The following is a 21,823-nucleotide window of genomic DNA, read 5'->3' on the forward strand; positions in this document are numbered from 1 at the left end:
CATCATGGACAATAAACTCCACTGCTAAAGAAGCTAAAATTTATTGCCGGCAATGAAAGTTAAAGTTGAGAACACATGGACATGTCTTTTTTCACATCATTGCCAGAAAATGGAAGTGAAAAGTAGAAAAACACATAGACAAAAAAATGCTAATTCGTGACTGCAATATTGTTATGGACTTCCCAGTTCTTAGATTTGGTTTTAGAATTTTTACTTACAATTAAATATGATTGACTGATTATATATCTGAAATCTGCTCCAATAATATTTGGAAACTTGCTTTGCCTTACAAGACGAATACTTTATGTGGGAAAGAATGCGGACCGAGATAAAAATGTCATCACTTTTTTGCATGGCCCACTGCAGGCCGAGATGAAAATATGGAGGCTGCCGGTACATTGGTGCGTGATATTATTGTCTGTGCATAAACACTAAAGATGGAGAGGAGGATTGGTGATATATAGATGGAGAAATGGACGCAAGAGGAGAAAGAGGGCATAGACGAATCTTGGAAGAAGCCGGCTGCCGAGGGAGTCGACTCAAGGTTAGTTTTGTAGTTTTTCATAGATATGCAGCGCAAGTTTTTTCTTTGCCCATAGAAAAAATAAATTTGCCCGGTGTTTTTAACACTGAAAAATTCAATATTCATTCATCTTTTCAAAAAAATGCATGTCATCCTAAAATGTGTGCAGTTAAAATAACATATAAAATTGATACAATTACATTGTTCATGTTTTATTCATAGTATTGTAATTCTATAAATATTGACCAGTATGTTGGTGTGAAATAAATGGTGAAAGTTGCATGTTGAAGAAAATGCCTACTGCTAAAATGATTTGTATCTCTCACAGATGGATTTGTACACAGATCTTTATGTACCCTTTATACACAGATCTTTATGTACCCTTTGAGACGGGTGGAGATTATCTTGCTTTGAATGACAACTGCAAGTATATGGTGATTAGGGTGGCATTTAAAAAAATGCCAATTTGTGGTAACATATTCTGAAATGATGACACTTGAAGAATGGCGATTAGGGTGGCATTTAAAAAATAATGCCAAAGACACTTGAAGAGTTCTCAGTTATATATATTCGTACAATGCTATGCTTTGATACTTCACGAGAAGTCATGTTGTACCATTAATCATATTACATCTCCATAATTAATAATGATGTGTACCCATGTATGCTTATTGATTGTTGTACTGAAAAATACATTTTATGCTTGCAGAAATTTTACAAATTAACAGTGGTGTGCGAGCATCTATTGTGATTATTGAGGATACCATAGTTTGTTCTAATCGCATACATATAAAAATATTTTTACACACATTAAGATGTTGCCCTCGCATTTGCGAGGGCCACGCCACCCAGAGTTGTACCAGGACAAGTTCAAGCGCGCGGTAGTCCTAGTTGAGACACAGGAAGATGAAGACTCTGCGAGAGAGCAGGAGGTAGCCGTGGCTGAATGGACTCGGGGGGCAAACCCCGTGTCCTGCAAATGGGTTAAACCACAAGGTCCTGCAAAAGGGTTTGACTTCGACGTGAGCAAAGCTGAGCAGATTTTCGACCTCTTACTCAAGGAGAAGCAGTTGAAGTTACCCGAAGGCCATAAAATCCCTACGGTGCAAGAGATGAACGGAAGGCCATACTGCAAGTGGCATAACACGTTCACCCATACCACCAGCGACTGCAGGGTGTGGCGTCAGCAGATCCAAATGGCGATAGAACAAGGCCGTCTAATTTTCAGCCAGTACGCCATGAAAGTTGACACGCACCCCTTCCCTGCCGTTAACATGGTGGAGTGCACTTACCCTGGGAGGTGCCAGCCAGGTTTCTCGTTCGACATCAACATGGTAGGACCTGTGTACCACCCTGGTAAGGACAAATCGTGAGCACCCGCGTTACGTATCATGTGGCCAAATAAAAACACACATGCTTATGTGGATTTACGCTGGAAAAGGAGGCAGAGTAGGATCAAGTCTCAAGGAGCAAGACACATGCATCATCAACATCAACTGGCTACTTACGTGAAATTCTGAGGCAAGGACGAGCGGAAAGGAAAAGAAGAAAATGAAGAGAAGGTGATCAAGTCCTTCACGTCGACGCATCAGATAGTGCACCAGGAGGACCAACTTAACGTTTTTCTAAAAGCTCTCACGTGAGTTACCAAGCAAAGGACAAGCAAAAGGAAAAAAACTGTTACTCAGCCCTTGACGGTAAGACATACTCTTCTCCACGGAAAAATTTGGCGAAACTTTCCATCGGTCTTGGACTCGTTTCATTTAGGAAATAGGTGTCGCGAGGGAATTCGCCCTATCACAGATCATCTTTATCCCGTACGCAGTCGAAGTTTTCTAAGACCCGACAACATATTTGCGCTGCAAAGATCGCTCACCATCTAACACAAAAATTATCAGCTTCGCCCTTCGTCGCGGCTATCAACAACTTCAACTACGACGGAACAAGAGCTTCGACTACTCCGTCACATCTATTACTCTCGGCCAGGCGCCGGGCGACTACTTCAACTACGTCCACCTCATCAACTACTATTCCCCTACATGGATCAAGCCATCGAGTTCATCAGCGACGATCATCCGGTACAAAAATATCAGGTGCTATATTTTCAATTAATTACTACTTGCAAAATTATTTTGCTAAATATTTCTGGCTCGATTTATTATTTGCGCCCGAGCTTGCGCACTCCAATATAACTGCAGATTGAAACAAAATTTTGACTACTCTACCCGGTCGAGCGCGCTCGCCATCGCGCACCCGTCGCACTCGGGGGCTCGCCTGACGCGGACACGATATCGTGGAATCGATATACTCGGGTGCTCACCGTTCGCGATACCGCCATATCAACTATGTCTTCTTCATCGACCTCGCCGGCAGGCACCGCTACATTGACTATTTCTGGCCGGACGATTACTTCAACTGCGTCCGTCACATCAACTATTTCTGATTGTGCAATTACTTCGATTGCGTCCACCATGTGACCTGCCACCACATTGGCCTCGTCGCAGCCGAGCTAATTTTTCATTTTCCAAGAATCAATATTATTTACTTTCATCACTCGGGTATGCGCCATTACATCGTTACCGCAAATACACTCGGTTACTCAGTGGATTCATCTTCTTCGGCTCTGGGTATATCTTCTCCTGATGCACTTCCGGGTCAGTGGCTTCATCATCTATGATATCAATGGATTTATCTTCTTCGGCTCTCGATATATCTTCTCGTGATGCACTCCTGGGTCAATGGCTTCATCATTTATGGTTATCAATGGATTTATCTTCTATGGTTATATAAATATTGACCTGATGCGCTCCGGGGTCACTGGCTTCATCATCTATGGTTATCAATGGATTTATCTTCTATGGCTATATACATATTGACTCGATGCACTGCCGGGTCAGTGGATTCATCGTCTGTGATCTACACTGGATATCATCTTATATAATATTGACACGATGCACTTATGGGAGCGCTGGAATTATTCGGGGGCTCCTGAAAGATCTCTGACTATTGCGTTTACTCCCTTCGGGAGCGCTGGAATTCAAGTAAACATGAAGAAACCTTATACTATCAATGATTTCATCAAAGCCTCAGGAAATGTGCGAGTGCTGCAATTGATGACAATCAAAGGACCATAAAAAATAACACAAAGCACATATCATTTTCATCAAAACCTCAGGGAATATGTGAGCTCTGCAGATGATGAAAATGATACAAACGAAGAAAGGCCCACGCAGGTACATCAAACATAGAGTACTAAGAGCTACAGAGTCGATATCCACATGGTTCCCTCATTGACTCGGGGGTTGCTGCCTACATAACTCAACACACATGCATACGATTCAGCAAGATATGTTGCGATTACTACGGGTCCATCGGCAGTGGCGGAGGAGCCATTCTGGCAAGCTGTGGCGTTTGCCATAGCTTGATTTGGCCACACGTCGTTGATTCAGTCAAGAATTACAATTTATAACTCAAAGATTAGCATCTTCTTTTATCTATCGTTTCTCTTTCTTTTGATATTAATATATTTTTTTTATCAAAAAATTATTATTCCTCAGTTTGCCATACCAAAAAATTTGTTTGTCCTCCGCCACTGTCCATCGGGCCTGTAACGTGAACTGATCATTCACAACTTGCTGATGACCACTATACAAACAAATACACGGCTCAGTAAGATGCAATGAGTCCGTCGAGCCTGTAGTGCACCGTATGTTCGGGTGTTGCCGCCGACGATTTACAAAAATACACGGCTCAGTAAGATGCAATGAGTCCGTCGGGCCTGTAGTGCACCCTATGTTCGGGTGTTGCCGCTGACGATTTACAAAAATACATGGCTCAGTAAGATGCAATGAGTCCGTAGGGCCTCTAGTGTACCCTATGTTCGGGTGTTGCCGCCGCCGATTTAAAAAAAATACACGGCTCCTTGAGTCTATCGGGTCTGTAGTGCACCCTACGTTCGGGTGTTGCCGCGGACCAATCATCGACTCCTCCATAACATCATCAAAATCATCGACTCCTCCGGAACATCATCAAAATCATCGACTACTCCGTGACATCATCAAAATCGCCAAATCCTCTGTGACATCATAAAAATTGTTAACTCCTATGTGACATCATCAAAATCATCGACATCATTAAAAGAATCCAGATGTTGTCGAAACTCAAAGAAATGTACGATAGCTGACTTAGCATTTTACACCTTATACATGACTATTTCATAGTCATCTACAGGCTCGGGGGCTACTCCTATCGGTAGTGCTAGCCGCGCACCCGATAAAAATATGAAAGCCTCATCGACAAAAAAAGAACGAACCTGAAGGTTCTAACAATCCATCTCTTCGGCTTCTCTCGAAGTTTGCACCGTTTTGAAGACCCGATAGATTTAAAAGTATCAAATGAAGGGATAATTTGAAGACGTCGATGTCAACATCAAGCTCTTCGAGTAGAACAACTTGAGTCTACGCACGGTTGCAAGCACCCGTCCATGGACTCGGGGGCTACTCCCATCGGGAGAGCTGGCCGCGCACCCGATAAAGAATAACTTCGACTCTACATCAAGAACAAGATTCAACAGATGATCAAGACATTCAGACGATGACAACTTTAGTCCCTACCCTAAGCTTCACTTCGGTCAGACACTCGGAGGCTACTGATGAGGGCATTACCCTTCGGGTACCCGACATTGCTATACCCGGTACAGATTTTGAAGATGGACCAACGCAAGGACTCGACAAGCTGGACCCACAAGAAATGTCAACTTGGACTACAAAAAAGAAGACCTCAATACGAATTCTACTAGGACTCTTGTAAACCCTAGCCTGGTTGATATATAAAGCCAGGCTAGGGCACCCCTTAGATCATAGATTCAGAAACAGAAAACATAGACGTGATACGCTAGAGATGACAACCCGCATATTAGAGCTAGACTAGATACAACAACTTCTCCAATGGTGCCCCCTGTACACATATATTCATATAGTGGATTGCTAGCAGGACGTAGCGATCCTCCGTCGCGGGGACGTGAACCTGGGTATGTCGTGTGCCTTCTCGCTCCCGGAATCTCCATCGCCGTCTTCGGTCAACTCTAAGCCCCTCATGGTGGGCTTTGTCGAGGAATCGTCTCGTTAGTAGCCCTGCTCCTCCTTCTTCCACCTGGACCGGCCGTAGTCCACCGGCGCCGGCGGCCGGGGTTCCAGAGAGGCACAGGTGGCTGCACGCTGGCCCAAGTACTCCTTCGGTTCGCCTAGGCCCTAAAGTCGTTGGCGACCATGGCGTATCCTTTTGCCACCTACCACTACTGCCTTGGCTGCACGCTTCAAAGATGAACGAACGGGGGAGAGGGTTCCCGATGACTTCTCCTCCGGGTCCGCTGCCGCCCTTCTTCGGAGGCTAGAAGTGAGGGTATCACAGGCAGGGGTAGTCGCCCGCCAAGGATCCTGCCACGCCACCATAGCCGACGACCGGCCTCGTTGTTATCCACGGGAGGAGGCCGACACCCTCGAACCTGGCGAGCTCCATCTCCCGGCGATTGAAGAAGGTGTTCCAAGTAGCGATTTTAGAATGTTCGCAAATTTTAGAATGTTTTCAAGTTTAAAAATGTTCACAATTTTAAAATTTTCGCGAGTTAAGAATGTTCGTGAATCCAAAATGTTTGCCGGTTTAAATTTTTTGTCAAATAAAAATGTCCATAACTTTAATATGTTCAGGACTTTCAAATGCTCACAAGTTTAAAAATTTTGCGAATCCAAAATGTTCGCTTGATTAAATTTTATCCAAATAAAAATGTCCGCAAATTTAGAAACGTTTGCGAGTTTAAAAATGTTCACGACTATCAAATGTTGTGAGTTTAAAATGCTCACGGAGAAAAAATGTTAGCTAATTTAAAATTTTCACGAATTTTGAGTGTTCGTGAGTTTATGTTCGCGAGCTTTTTCGCAAGTTTAAAATGTTTTTTAAAAAACTGGGAAAGAAAAATGTTCATGTAGAATGTTAGAGAGTTGAAAATGTTCGCGACTTTCAATAGTTTGCGAGTTTAAAGTGTTAACGAAATAAAAATGTTCGCAATTCTTGTTAGATTGTTCATGAGTTTCAAAAGTTCAAAAGTTTCAAATATTTGTGAATTTTGAAATATTCATAAATTTGAGAAAGATGGTCCGACTTTTAAAATACAGATGGATTTTAAGGTTGTTCATGAATTATTTTTTTGTCACAAATTTGAAAGTGTTTACAAAATAAAAAAATGGTTATGCATTTAGAAGAAGAGAGAAAACGAAAAGGAAGCAAAAGAAAACTGTAAAACAAGGGGAAAAGAAGGATTCGAAAGCTTCCCGAAATGTGAGATTGCCTCATGGGCCGGGCCATTTATAAAATCAGCGCTTGTGAGGGGTACGCGGTAGCTCGCTAATGGACGGAGCAGGCGTCAAATAGGATTCACCGAAGTGAGCCCGATAGCGCGCTCGTGAAGGGATTTCGCTGGAGCTGTCCGGTCTGGCCCGGCCCGATAGATGTGGTTCGCTCTGTATTTGACTTGGAACCCACTGTCCCACTATCCCTCATCCTCGCTCCTCAAACTCCTCCTCCTGTTTCGCACATTAGTGTCAGCTGACGGTAGGTGGTCGGTGTTGAGGACGGCGAAGAGTGTGGTGGGTGTCAGCAAGATCGTTGGGAGAGCCAGCCGGTGATGCCACGGAGATCACACTTGCCGGCCGGCAAGGTTTCACGGTCAACAACGGCATCCAGGATAGCAGGGGTCTTTGCTTCTTCTGCCGACGGCATCAAGTGCGACCAGGGGTCAAATGCAATATTCGCCTACGCAACCCAACCTTTCTACCGCATGGCCAGAAGCGATCCCGAGTCCTCCTCGTGTGTGTGATTAATCTGCACCTGCAGATACTGACGACCATTGCTCCTGTCTGTCAGGAAACTGAGGAAAACAGATGCATACATCGGTGAACACTGCAAAATGTACCTACAGTTCGACAAGGTTCAGGCGTTCAGCACCTCAGCCCAGAACAATAGGTTGATGGTTCCGCATCGTTGCCAGCCAGCTAAAACACGAAAGTAGGGACAAAGTTGCGCCAACGTTATATTGGTCTGCAATATGCACAAAGCTGCAAAATTATTCGAACTACTGTGACTACTTACTGCCTACTGCAGTTCATTCAGTTTCGATCAAGCAACTGCAGTGCAGCGCGCATTCCTGACCATAGCAATACTATCTGGAAGAAAATATCGGAGCAGCAGTATAACGGAATTGTTGAACACAAAATATTGACTGTATCGGCTTAATAGAAAACTTCACATGGCACATTCCGGGTGCCTCTGTTTAATATATTGCAGCCTTCGATCTCAAATAAAGACAAATAAAGGACTGTGGCAAGGGACCCTTTGTCTCTAATACTGTTTAATATTGTAGTTGATATGCTTGCCACTTTAATTGAGCGAGCAAAAGAGGATGGTCAAGTAGGAGAGCTTATTCCTCATCTTGTTGAGGGTGATCTTTCTATACTACATTATGCTGATGATATGATTCTTTTTTTGGAACATGACCTCTAGAAAACAGTTAATATGAAACTAATTCTTTGTTTGTTTGAAGAGTTATCAGGACTTAAGATTATTTTTTATAAAAGTAAAATTTTCTGTTTTGGAAAGATCAATGATGAGGAGGACCAGTACAGACAGATCTTTGGATGTGATGCTGGAGTACTTCCATTTAGATACTTGGCTATTCCTATCCATTACAAAAAAAACTTAGAAATTTTGATTAGTATCCGGTGAAGACCCGATTTGAGAGTAAATTGGGATGCTGGAAAGAGAAATTACTATCCTATGGTGATAGGTTAGTCCTTATCAATTCTGTCTTAACTAGCTTACCTATGTTTATGTTGTCTTTCCTACAGATACCTGTTGGGGTAAGGAAACGTCTAAACTTTTATAGATCTAGGTTCTTTTGGCAGTCTGATGAGAATAAAAGAAAATACCGACTCACAAAATAAAATATTGTATGTCGACCCAAAGATCAAGGGGCTTGAGTATTGAGGTACTCAGAATTAAGAATAAATGTTTATTGAGTAAATTGCTTTTTAAACTTTTGAATGAAGACGAGATGTGGCAAGAGTTGCTACATAATAAATACTTAAAGCAGAAGACCTTATTTTGAGGTGCAGGCTAAGCCTACTGACTCTCGTTTTTGAAAGGGATTGATGGGAGTCAAGAGGTAGTTTTTTCTAGAGGTTACTTCAAAGTGGGAAACGGGAGTACCCGTTTTTGGGAAGATGCCTGGTTAGGAAAAACCTCGTTAGCTTCAGTATCCTTCTTTGTATAATATTGTACATCACGAGAATGTAACAGTAGCTCATGTGCCCCTCTGAATATTACTTTCCGTAGGGTGTTGAGTCGTAACAAGTGGACTTCATGGTTACAACTATGTCGAAAATTGATCACGGTAAACTTGAATGAAGATAATGATGTTTTTAAGTGGGATCTGACATCCAATGGATTGTTTACGGTTAAGTATATGTATGAGGATCTTATGAGTGACCATACCTCTTTTTCTAGAAAGTATCTCTGAAAGGTTAAAGTTCCCTAAAGATAAAAAAATTCATGTGGTTTTTGAATAACAAGGTTCTATTAACTAAAGATAATTTAGCAAAGCGGCACTGAAATGGATGTACGAGATGTGTTTTTTGCGGGATTAGGAGACTATCCAACATCTTTTTATTGAGTGTACTTTAGCTAAACTTTTTTAGCGTATGGTTAATTTCACTTATGATCTTCCGCCTCCATCTAATATTACTAATATGTTTGGTAATTGGTTAAATGAGTGGATAGAAAATCTAAAGCTTTTGTCTGAATTGGGGTTTCTGCCTTATGTTGGTCTATATGGAGGGTCAGAAATGATATTATCTTTAACAAAAAATATTATTTTCACTTCTTGCAGGTTATCCATATGGTGGCACATTGGGTCCAGCTTTGGTCCCTCCTTTCACCACAGAGACAGCGGGATGCCATAATTTCTGGATGCACATGGTGGTCGCTCAGGATATCTTGTGCCAGGCTGGCTGGCGACATACTAGGAGGCTATGTTGATGTGTAGTCATAGTATGTCATGCTTGTTTCACTGGTTGATTTTTATATCATTTCTTGGCGATGCTTGAGTTGTAAACACTACAGATTTTGAACCTTCGCTAATAAAAGGTGTGCATTATCATGATGCAGAAGTCGGGTACATCCTCATTTTGAAAAAAAACCCTTCGATCTCAAAAAACTACAGACAAATCGGCTTAGGCTGACTACTACACTCAATTCTGAATTGTTCGCTCTGTTAATAAATGAAGGTAGCGATTTCATCGATTAAACTGTTAGGGCGGTCACCAACTAGGACTAATTTAACCAGATAAGTACAGATAAACAATGCGCCTAGCTAGCGCAGGTCAATGGACACAGAAAATATTACGTCATGGAGGAGGAAAAAGAGAAGTTCTCCGGAAATTCAACACAATCAAATCAAAGAATAAGTCACCAGCTTATTTATTCTCTCGTACCCTCTATATCCTATACATACAGAAAGAATTTTGTAGCTGCTGAATTACAGCAAAGATGTGAGCATACGAACTCATGGATTGTACACCGACACTTCCAAGCGAATAATGAATATGCAACATACTATACCTTGTGAAATTGACATATTTGGAGAAGGATGACATGGATGTTCTCTGAATTCGTATGCACTAATACACTTAACGCAGGGAGCTGATAAGTGACGATGCTTTGGATGTTTAACTTCCGATTGAACAATCAACGTACCCTGTAAAATGTACCTAGAATTCGAGACGGTTCAACCCAAAACAACAGGTTGATATGGTTTCGCATCGTTGACAGCCAGCTCACGTGGCACATTCCAGCTGGAACATTCACGTGGCACATTCCGAGAACTAAATACAGACACTTAGGCTAAAGCTGACCGACAGACCCAATTTCCGTTAATAAATGCAGGCATAAATCCTGCAAGAGATTCTCAGACTGTTCTGCCAAATATCTTAGAAATCTCAGATATCACCGATTATACTTTTGGGACGGCCAATAACAGTAGGTACTTTTGGGACGGCCACTGCCAAGGGGACATGATAGTGGCGGCCTGTCGTGAAGTAAAAATTGCAGAGATACTACCGATTCAGAGCTTATGGCGATCGAAGAGGGATTGAAGATCTCTTATACCTGGACATCATTGGATATCAGTGTCGAGACAGACTGTTTAGAAGCTGCGGAGTTGATCAAGGAAAGCACCCCGAACACCTCTATTTACGCGTTTAGAATAACATGTTATTCGTGACCTTCTTCGGGAAAGGGATTCTACTTTGGTAAAGATTAGTAGAGATTGTAATCAGGCTAGTCACGAAACTTGCCCAAATGGGAAGGTGCATGCGTCGGACTCAAGTCTGGCTTGGCAACTCTCCACCTGAGATTTCTCAAGCGATGCAAAATGATTATAACTCTGTGATAAATTAATGAAAATACTTTTCCCCCGCAATTTTTTTAACTATATACAGATGAACAATCCGGCTAACAAGGGCAGGTCAATGCATCACCGAGGAAAAAAAGAACAGTTCTCCAGAAAGTTCAACACGATCAAATCAAAGAATAAGTCACAAGATTGTTTATTCTCCCGTGCCTTATTCTATACGTACAAAGAGATTCCACACTGTATACCGACACTTCCAAGAGAATAATGAATATGCAACATACTATGCCTTGTGACATTAAGAGCATCTCCAGCCGCGTCCCCCAAAGCGTCCCCAAACCGCGCCGGATTAAGCGTTTGGGGGGCGTGTTTTGTTCGTGCCGTCTTTGGGGGACGTCGCTCCCTAGTCGCGTCCCCCAAACAAAAATTCGGAAATTTTAAACTTAACGAGATTCGACTAAGATTCGTCCAAACTTACAAGATTCGAACGAAATTTGACTAAATTTAAACTAAACCTAATCTAGAACCACTTGCGGCGGCCGGAGGCGTCGTAGTACTGCTGGAAGTTGTACATGTCGTCGGTGACGACCTCCTGCTTGACGCGCTCGCCGACGGGCTCGTCGACGGGCTCGTCCTTCACCGCGCCGCTTGGTCCTGCCTCGTCGTCGTCGGTGAGGTCCACCAGCGGCTTGCCAGAGTCGCGGATGGACAAGGCGATCGCCGCGTCGAGGTCGCCCCTCCGGGCGTCCTTGTCGTTCATGGACGCCAAGAACGCCGCCCGCAGACCTGGGCAGTCCTCGGGGTCGTCGCTGCTGGCGATGAGCCGCTGCTGCCGCTCATACTCCGCCAGCAGCGCCGCCTGCGACGCTTCCTCCGGCTCTTCCTTCACCTCCGGCTTCGGGATGAGGAGGGCGCCACCGCGCCTCCCTTGCTGCCGCCGGCTGCCGCTGCCGCTGCCGCCACGCCTCGTGTTGACGGGCGTCGCCGGCTCCTCCTTCACCTCCCGTTTGGGAACGGTGTACGGCGCCGACCGGTAAGACGAGGTAGGCATCGATCGCGCCGGTCCTGAGGAAGAAGAGTGCGAGGAGGACGAGTACGTCGTCCTCCTCGGCTGCCATTGAGGAGACGGCGGCGGCGACGATGGCATCTCCAGCCTTGGAGCGCCGTTGCGGATGCCGCGGATGACGTTGTCGAGGGTGCGCCCCGGAACGCCCCAGAACAAGGCGCGGCCGTCCTTGTTCCAGCTGTTGGGGCCGCCGACGAGGTTCTCGGTGTTGTGCATCTCGACGTCGTACTTGGCCTTGAAGTACGTGGCCCACCAGGCGTCGTTGCCCTTGGCCGCCCATGTCGGATCTGCCCGCTCCTCGGCGGTGAGTTGAGCCCGCCGGGCCTTGATGGCGTCCCTCCATTGATCCGTGTCCGGCTTCGGCGGCGGCGGGATGCCAATGCCGTTCACGGCCATCTTCCAGCCGCCGCTGCTTGGCAGCCGCATGTCTGGCGGGACTGGATACCGTGCGTGGTACAGCGCCCACGCCTGCGCCACGGTGAGGCTGCCGCGGCCGAAGCCGTTCGCCGCGGCGATCTTGCGGGAGGACGAGGTCGACATTTTTTTGGAGCGGCGAGGAGAAGATCTGGGAGGGGGGAGGCGGCGGCGATTGTGATGAGCGGCGAGAACTGCAGGGCGTCTTAAAACAGCGGCGGCAGCGGGTGGTTGCACGCAATAACTCCGGCGCGGACGGCCACGCGGCCATGCACGACGAGACCCGTCCCTGCGTCGCCTGGGAAAACAGGGACGCCATTAACGTCGCTTGAACAAAGGTAGGCGACGGGGTTTTAGCCTTCTGTGCCGCTGACGGGTTGGCCCTGCCACTCCCCGTCTCTCATTTCATTGTGTCCGGCGTGCCCGGTGCGTCCCCTGTGGGACGGGGACGGGCTCGGGGCGCCGGACACCGAATGGGGGCGCGCCGGACAAAAATGGGCTTTGGGGGACGCGGCTGGAACGCATTTTCTGTCCGGCGCGCCCCAAATCCCTTTGGAGGACGCTTTGGGGGACGCGGCTGGAGATGCTCTAACATACTTGGAGAAGGGCGGCATGGATGCCGTTTGAATCCCTATACACTAACAGTCTAATACACATAGTGCAGGGAGCTAAAAAGTGATGATGATTTTGATGTTTAACTTCCACTTGAACAACCAGCGTAACCTAAAGGCTAAAGAGATTACTTATTTACATGGACTGTAAACATAAAGTGGATCAGAATAGTTGCTCCGGAACTTACGAACTCTCCGTTTTGGAAAGGGTTAATGAGTGTAAAAGACGACTTCTTAAAAAGAGGGTCAATGGAGCTAGAAAGTGGTTAGAATACTATGTTTTGGTAGTATACATGACTTGGAGATAGCGCTCTTTGGGATCGGTATCCATCTTTGTATCACATTGTGAACCACACTAATGTAACAGTTGCTCATGTTATGAACATGACCCCCTTAAACATAGGTTTTAGACGGGCTTTATCGGATAATAAATGAGATAGATGGGTTCATCTTGTCTTGTTCAGCTTTCCGATAATGAGGATGTATTTAGATGGAGCCTTACTTCCTCAGGGTTGTTTCCGGGTAGATCCATGTATCTTGATTTTGTTAATGGTCATACCATTTATTTAAAGAAATATATTTGGAAGATTAAGGTTCCACCTAAAATCAGAATTTTTATGTGGTTCCTTCATAAGAAGGTCATCCTCGCAAAGGACAATCTTAAAAAACGAAATTTGCATGGGTGCTCTCATTGTTGTTTTCGTGATCAAGATGAGACAATACAACATCTCTTTTTCTCTTGCTCTTTTGCTATGATTCTTTGGCGTCTTTCAATATCCCACCACCGGTTAATATCACAAACTTGTTCGGTAACTGGTTAAATGGAGTATCAAAGAAAGACAAAAGACATATTAGAGTTGGTGTGTGCTCTTTATTATGTGCAACCTGGAGTGTCTGCAATAATTTTCTTTTTAATAAAAAGACTTTCCCATCATTTCTGCATGTTATCACCTTGGTTACCCACTGGATCCATATGTACTCATATCTTTAGTCGGAGGATGTGCACGAGAACATGGATATTGGGTGCAAAGATTTATACAGCCGGTGGCTGGTGTTCTGAGAGGTGGCTAACATGAAGATCCTGTGGCATCTAGTTTTTTCTTTTTTGAATTTTTTAGATAACTTATCTATGTTAAGACTTCGAATGGTCTGTGTATTGTGATAATTTTATGACTTTACCTGATAATAAAGCAATAAAATGTTGTATGTATCGATGTAGAGGCTCAGGCTCACCCCATATCGGGAAAAAAAGTTGTTCTAGATTTGTACCCACCTATTCCATCTGTAATCTTCGGCCAGTCTATGGAAGCCCACAGGATTTGTTCCTGTCACCACTAACCAAGGGGCTGTCGGTGGTTTCCATACACCACCATTACCAAACCGTCACAACATGTTATGGATTCCCCACGAGCACCACGCACATCAGTGGCGTACACACAACAAACAAGCGTGTACTTGTGCAGCTAGCGGGCACTCGCTATTAGCTAGATCGACTCCGGCTTCTGCGCGTGTTTCTTCTCTGATTCATATCGCTTGCGTCGTGGAGAATGTGTTGCTTTGGTGTGTTGGTGAAGCACAAACAATTCGCTAATTTCCAAACCTAGATTGCTGCAGTATTAGCCAAGTTAATTGTTGCTAGACCAGGCATGTGGATAGGGAGTAGAGCGTGCTGGGTGCTTGGCGTGCGTGAGCGCCAAGCCGCCAACACGAACGCACGCAGACGTGCAATCGTCCTCGCGCACACTGCTCGAGATGTCCGACGTACCACGCTCATCTCGGCGCAACTTCAGTTCTTTGAATGACCTGCGCAGCTACTGTCTTTCTCGAACAGTTCATTCTGTCTGGCTGTCTTCCCGGCTTGATGTGCCTAGACATTTCAATCGGTCTAGCGAAACCAATGGGTCTACTACTAAGGCTGGTGCCAATGCATCACCTGTTATAGACTTGTCACGTCAGCTTTTATCCTCACTATCACCCCACTCTCACCTCACTCTCACCCCACGGTGCCAGTGCACGGGCTATAGTGTCAGCTATCACTTCTCTCTCCCCCCTACCGCTTCCCTACCGTCCCCACTAGCACCGCTCACTATGCCATGTCCCCAGATTCCCGGCACTTTTGGTGCAGGCATTATCCTAAACTGCCATGAATTGTAGATTTAGCTCACGCGCAGGACCTCCCGTTCGATCCCCTCTCACGCTCGCGATGCCGCCGCCTGCCTCTCCGGTCGCTGCCGGGCGTCTCCGGCGCCTCCGCTACGCCGGCGACCCGGGCTCCTCTTCTGGTTTACGGTTTACCGCCGCCGCGATTCGCTATCGCACCCCTTCCACAACCCCGCGAAACCCTAGCCCCATCGGTGCCGGCGCCGGCGCGGCGCCCGTTCACCCGCGCCTCCGGCTGCGCCTCCACGTCGATCTCGGTCGACCACGCTGCCTCAGCGACCTCTTGGACCCCGCGCCCAGGTCCTTCTCAGCACCATCAACCGCGAGCTGCTGATGCCGTCGACCTTGGTCGCTCTGCACCCCACTCCAACGCGCTCGTCGACGTGCTGCCTCCCGTGGCGCTCTTCAGCATCTCGCTGCTCGGGCCGTCGGTGAAACTAACGTTTTATTATACTCGGTGAGTTTCTGATGGATTTCTCTGATCTGTATGAACTGTAGCGTTGCAATTTGAAGTGACGTGCACTGAAGGTGTTCGACGAATTAGCAATCTGAGTAAGAGCTCACATAGTTGCAGTTTGCTGAATCTCCAGGAATACTTTAATGAGTATTTGAATAGCATGGTTGCACTTCAACTGATTTTAGTTATCTCTGGCATTCTCTGTTAGATGCAAATGCACAGGAGCGTGTTATGTTACCTTTTCTTGTATATTTTCTTAAACCTTTTTCTCATTGCGTGGATATATGAAATCAGTACAGCTGTGTTACCTGAGGTGTTCAGTTACCTGAATACATACTAAGCTAAACCTGAGCAGTTTTCACTGTTTGCACGCTAATTGAAGCCTTTGAATTTAGAGTGTTACTGTCCTATTAGAAACAACTAAGAAGTAAATTGAACATATCTTGAACAACCAGTTTTGAATGCTAATATCTATTTGGTAATCTTCGCAGATTATTGCACACCTTTCTCAGGAGGAGTTGATGAATCAGTTCCCTACATTTTATGTTTAGATTAGTGCTAGTTGTAAGATTAGATGCTAGTTGTGCGAGAGAGCTTAGAACAATCACTCATATAATGCTACATCTAGTTAATTTAGATGAGTGAATCATGTGCCTATTCAGCTTTGGTTTCTACCTGTCCTCACATCATTTAATTTTGCACATTGATAATTGTCGTCATCCTAAAAAGGAATTCTGCTATAAGTGATGAATTCTATGATATGAGATATCCAGATACAGCTTGTGCTTGCCATTTGAGATTGCAATATGTTTTTACGTTCAGCTGGTTTATCATGTGGACAATCTCTGCATTGAAACTTTATTTAGTCATGCACTATTTTGCAGGCTCCTGATATCCAATTTGGAGACCTTGCTCTCCACTGCTGTTGCAATAATGCAAGTGAGAAAGAAGGAACAAAGACGTGCCTCAACTCTTAGCATGCCAGAAGTTGTCCACTTGGTATGGGAACTTCTGCTTTCTTAATATACCGATTTGCTGTAGAGCACTCGAAAGTTGTGACCTTTCATTCTTGCGCGTCTACCTTTAGCACTTAATCCCTCTCAATCTTGTTATATTTGTTTTCATGATATGCTGAATTGTCAAGCCCTGTAACTCGGTTTTGTCAAACCATTCTTCGTGATTAGAACTGCATGATAATATGATATGCATGATTACTGCTCTTTCCTAAGTGAATCTATTTTTTTCCTTGCAAATTCTCAGCTGATTGACTTTGAAAGCTTTGTCGTGTATTATCCCTTTTTAGTATGAAACTATGGTTTGTAATATCTACAGTACCCCATGCTGCAATCAATTTCCTTCTAAAGTGACTTTTGAATAGTTTTGTTCTTTCTTACTCTTGCGAGTGTTCTGATTTCATGTCTAGCTTCAGTTTTCTTGTCATCTTTAGTCAGCAAAATTCTATTTTAGCATGCGGAGTTAGAAAAATTATGGTAATTATTCCGTCATGTAATGAACTAATTTTTCCTGCTATTACAGGTTGATATGAGATCATGCTTACCAAAAGCAAAATTCATGTTCCTGATATTATTGTGAGTATCCTTTGTGGGTTAACTAATCTTACTCTGAAAAAAGGAGGCACGTTGATTTCCTTCTGTGGGATAGTGATTACTTATGTCATTTTGAGTATCTAAATCTTTGTATTCACATTTTTTTCTTTTTCCATGTTCTGCTCTTTTAATGCTGACTATCTTCGTTTGCATGATCTCATATATACTCTTGCTCAACGTGATGTACATTGTATCTCTGGAGAAATAACTTACAACACTGGTTTCCTTCAAGTAGCCACACTGTAAGCCTTGGATTAATGTGAATCATCTATACTCTTGCTTATTTGTATTCTGGCAATATATTGTTCTATTTATATTCAAACTTTTACTTAATGTTTTCATTGTTAGTATTTATAATCACCTGTTTTTTCAATGAAACAACATTCTTTACTGGAAGCTTCAACTGGCAACGAAGACGAAGGCGAAATTGATGACAAGAACTCATTCTCTTCGACATCGGAGAGAAAGACATGAACTATCTCGGGTTGGAGCTTCTGTCCTTGGCCTTGGTAGCAAAGATCAAATCTGCTGACTCATTGTTGGTATAGTTACATAAGATAGACACTTCATTTGTAATTGCTGTCACTGTAATTTGTGATGTTATTGTAAGGAATTCAGCGTAATATTAATTATTATGCAATACTGTTATTTTTAACCTGAAAATTTAGTTGCACGCATTATTTACATTTGAGGCACGATTAACAGTGCCTTACTTGCCAAGAATGTCTGAAAATGGAATCAATGGCACATCAGATATAGTGCCTCGAATTGATATGGAAGGCATAAAATAAAAGTGCCGGCAATGGTTTTACAGGCAATTTAAAAACTGCAGGCAATGGTTTTACAGGCAATTAGAAAAGTGTCGGCAATGGTTTTACAGGCAATTAAAAAAGTGCCTGCGATGGTTTTACAGGCAATTTAAAGAGTGCCAGCAAAGATTATACTACCGGCAGTTTTAAAAGTACCACAAAATAGAAGTGCCGGCAGTTTGAAATGTGCCACTAAATAAAAGTGCCGGCAGTTTCTGAAAATGCCACCAATTACCTTCCTCGACCGCAATAAATGCAGCATTTTTTTCTGTGCCACCAAAACTAATTGCCGGCATATTTTGCAGCTTTAGCGGCAGTTTTTAGTGCCGCTGATCAAGGGACCTGACGTAGTGGCTATCGCCTCCCTCTCGCCCGCCTACCGCCCCGCTACCGCCTTGCTGCGGACGGTATCGCCCGCGCTATAGCCTGCGTTGGCACCAGCCTAAGTGTCATGGGTTTCGACCCGTGGTAGAGGTAGTATAATGAAGAAATGACAATCAATCTGGTACCGTGTGATCTTCAGTGACAGGTTTGTGCCTGTAGCAGCCTGGTCGCGGGTTAGTTGTGACGGCGGCTAAGATCGACTGAAATCATGGCTGTAATAATTTTGCAAGCAAGGCATACTCATTTCTGTTCAGTTCAGAAAAAAGGGGATCATCAAATAAAAAAATGATCAGAGAAGGGACTATATCAAGGCCCTCCATCGCTGAGCGATCTATCAAGTCAAGGGGTTGTCACACAAGTTCCAAATTGTACGTCATAGTGAATGGATTGATAGATTTGAGTATCATAGTCCCTACGATATCTAATCATATCTCAAGGTTAGCCTATCATCTTAGGACCCCAGTATCTGGCTGATGGTGTTGTTACCACCCATTATTTATGCAAAACAGGCAACGGTGGGTCGGATACTCTCCTTGTCTCCTTGTTGAGGTAAGAGCATCTCCAGTCGTATCCCAAACCGCCTTCGGATTGAGCGTTTGGGGGAAGTGTTTTGCTCGTGTCGCGTTTGGGGACGTCGCTTCCCAGTCGCGTCCCTAAAACAAAATCCCCAATTAGAAATTCAAATAGTTTGCATTCAAAAGAGATCGTTCCCGCCGAAGTCGTCGCGATCAGAGTAGCGTCGATCAAAGTACTGGGCGCGCGATCATATTACAGACCGGAAGTGTAAGTTAAATTAGAAGAAGGGGTTGGGCGACGCGGACACATCCTGAGTCGACGTAGACCCATCGATCACGATGCACTCGTCGTGATCTGCCCGATGTGCATGCTCCGTCGCCGACATCGAGGCAGAGGCCGACGCAGGTGTAGTAGCAGGTGAGACGCGTGTGCCGGCTCTTGCTCCGGGGTTGGGGTTGCCGCCGCTGCCTGGGCTGTCACCATTTTGGCTTCGATGTCGTCGAGGATATGGCCTTTGAAGAAGTTGTGCGCCGCCCGCGTCCGGGGAGATATTCCTTCTGTCGACGCTCTCAGCAGGACATGTCGTCCCTGCGTTTCTTGAGCTCCATCTTCTCCTCTTGCTTCTTGAGCAACACACCCACATTTTCTCGGCCTTTTTGTCGCGGGAGAGCAAGGTCGACGAGACCTCGACGAGGCACTGCATGAGCGACGCCTGCGTCTTCTCGGACGACGCAGCGTCGGTCAAGGCGGTCTTGACAACCTTGTTGCCGATAGGGCGCCCTACCAATGTTGCTAGCGGCGTATTTAGATCAATGGTTTGAAGGACGCGACTAGAGATGCTCTAAGTATGCTAGCTTTGTTGATCAGTCGAAGTTGAATCAAATTCAGAACGCAGCGTACATAAAAATGGAGGGAGTAACAAGTAACAAGCGACTGATATCGTACGATTCATGGCGCGTTCGCGCAGGACAGGACCGCCGTCGCGTTGCAGCCAGGCGCATACAAGCTGCCGCTCGCTGTCACGGCGCGGTTGGACGGGTACCGGAACGAGCGAGCGCGTACCGGCACCGACTACCCCCGCGCGCGCGTCTGTATAGCTCGGCCAGCTCCACTTTGGGGTGGGGTCGCTTGCCGTCCGAGAACGCCGCACTGCATCGGCACCGCCACAATTGCTAGCTGCTTCTTTTCCGCCCAGGAAGTCAGGAACACACACCCACTTGGGGCAAAACGGAACGGCGGAGACATACCACTTGGTTGCCAGTTGATACCCCCTTTTCTTCTATAGCCTAGTACCCTTCAAACTTTGAGCATTGGATTTTTTTAAAAAAAATTGGGCATCGGCTACCGAAAATGCTTGAGTTGCGGAAAAGTGTTACGAACAGACGTGGAAATGTGCCTTTGGATGAAACATCCCGGGGTGGTTGCTAAAAAATATGATGTACCAATTATGGGCTGACACGTCATCCATAAGAAAATTTACGTGAGATTTTGCCCGTAGATGTAGCATTTCTGATCGGCTGCTCTCTCCATCTGCCAATAATTATATTTCAAGTCACTTTTGTAGAATTGTAAAAGATTAGTAAGAAATAGTAGGGCCACTAGATTCATCTGACAAAATAGTTTAATACTAATATAGATATACCAACCTAAAATCATATATGTTGCTGTTAAATTGTACGAAATTTTGTTAAGTTTACAACTAAAAATTATTTCTTAAAAATTATTTATGACCAAAATTAGGCTCAAATTTCGACCAGACATTACACAAGTACGACTTTACGTATACCTCCATAGAAAACAACTATATCGGTACCGCCCGGCTTTTCTATCGCCCCAAAGAATGCTTGATTCTTTCCAAAATATGATATATGCTTAAAGTCCAACGTTGTTAAGTTTGACTAATCATATACTAATAAAATATGTCAGCTTTCAATGTGAAATCGATATTTGCTTATTACAATCATGGTAAAATATATTTTCATATTGTATACATTTTCAATTATAGGTATTGATAATTTTAACATGTGCTACCTTCTTAATTACCAAAATATAAGATGTTTTAGTGGGCTAGTTTAGCTCACTAAAACATGTTATATTTTGTAATAGAGGAAGTAGTTGGTTAAGTTTAATTCCGGCAACAACACATTGTGGTATAAAGAGAGTATTACTGGCCGTATAATTCTGCCTCGAAAACAAAATAGTACGTACAAGTTCGGTACTGATATTCTACTGTTAGCAAGGGCTGGGTCAAAAGCAATCAAACGTAGGACGACGTATCGGAACACTTATCTGCGGTGAAAGTAAAGGTAAGAAGCCTCACAAGGTCACAAGTTCGGTACTGATATTTTTTTGTTACGCTAGAGCTTATCAACTGGCCCTATTGCGACACGTGATTCACGCGTGAGATGATACTTGGGGCAGAAGAGTTTGTAGTTGAACAGTTCATGTTAAATCACCGTACTGACTGCTGAATAAAGCAAGAAAGCCTATCCAATCGGTAAACAAACAGGAGCTACCTGGGTCAAAGCCCAGCTGAAATAACACGACCTGCTCGATGGAATCACGACACTCACGATTCTTCCAGCTGTACGGGAGTTCTCCCTTTGAGATCTGTCGCCACATGGAAAAGAAAACCAAATTCGTCACCTTTTCTTCGATAAGGCCTTTTACTCCAAGGGAATAGCTTTTGAACCTTTAAGCTTCTGTTGCCACAAACTTTGTACGGGATAAGCCTTTTCTTGTAAGGTGTAAGGACTTTAGACTTTAGAGTACAATTGTACAAAGTCAACAAGTTTCACAGCAAATGAACACAATCAC

At 44.5% G+C, this 21,823-nt stretch overlaps 1 protein-coding gene across 1 annotated transcript; it reads left to right on the top strand.

The window, feature by feature from the left end:
• Nucleotides 1-14,719: 14,719 nt before the first annotated feature.
• LOC127347631 (uncharacterized) lies at nt 14,720-17,580 on the top strand. The gene is made up of 4 exons (XM_051373799.1): nt 14,720-14,834; nt 15,228-15,690; nt 16,575-16,689; nt 17,227-17,580. Exons 1-4 carry the CDS (start codon nt 14,720-14,722, stop codon nt 17,281-17,283), a joined length of 750 nt encoding a protein of 249 aa, XP_051229759.1. The 3' UTR covers nt 17,284-17,580.
• Nucleotides 17,581-21,823: the final 4,243 nt, after the last annotated feature.

This window comes from Lolium perenne, chromosome 4 (genome assembly GCF_019359855.2).
Source record: "Lolium perenne isolate Kyuss_39 chromosome 4, Kyuss_2.0, whole genome shotgun sequence".
Classification (NCBI taxonomy): domain Eukaryota; kingdom Viridiplantae; phylum Streptophyta; class Magnoliopsida; order Poales; family Poaceae; genus Lolium; species Lolium perenne.

Coding starts and splice junctions, on each gene's coding strand:
- LOC127347631 (XM_051373799.1), top strand. CDS start 14,720: ATGTGGATAGGGAGTAGAGCGTGCTGGGTGCTTGGCGTGCGTGAGCGC. Junction 14,835..15,227: donor CACTGCTCGAGATGTCCGAC/GTACCACGCTCA, acceptor CATGAATTGTAG/ATTTAGCTCACGCGCAGGAC. Junction 16,690..17,226: donor TGCCAGAAGTTGTCCACTTG/GTATGGGAACTT, acceptor CTGCTATTACAG/GTTGATATGAGATCATGCTT.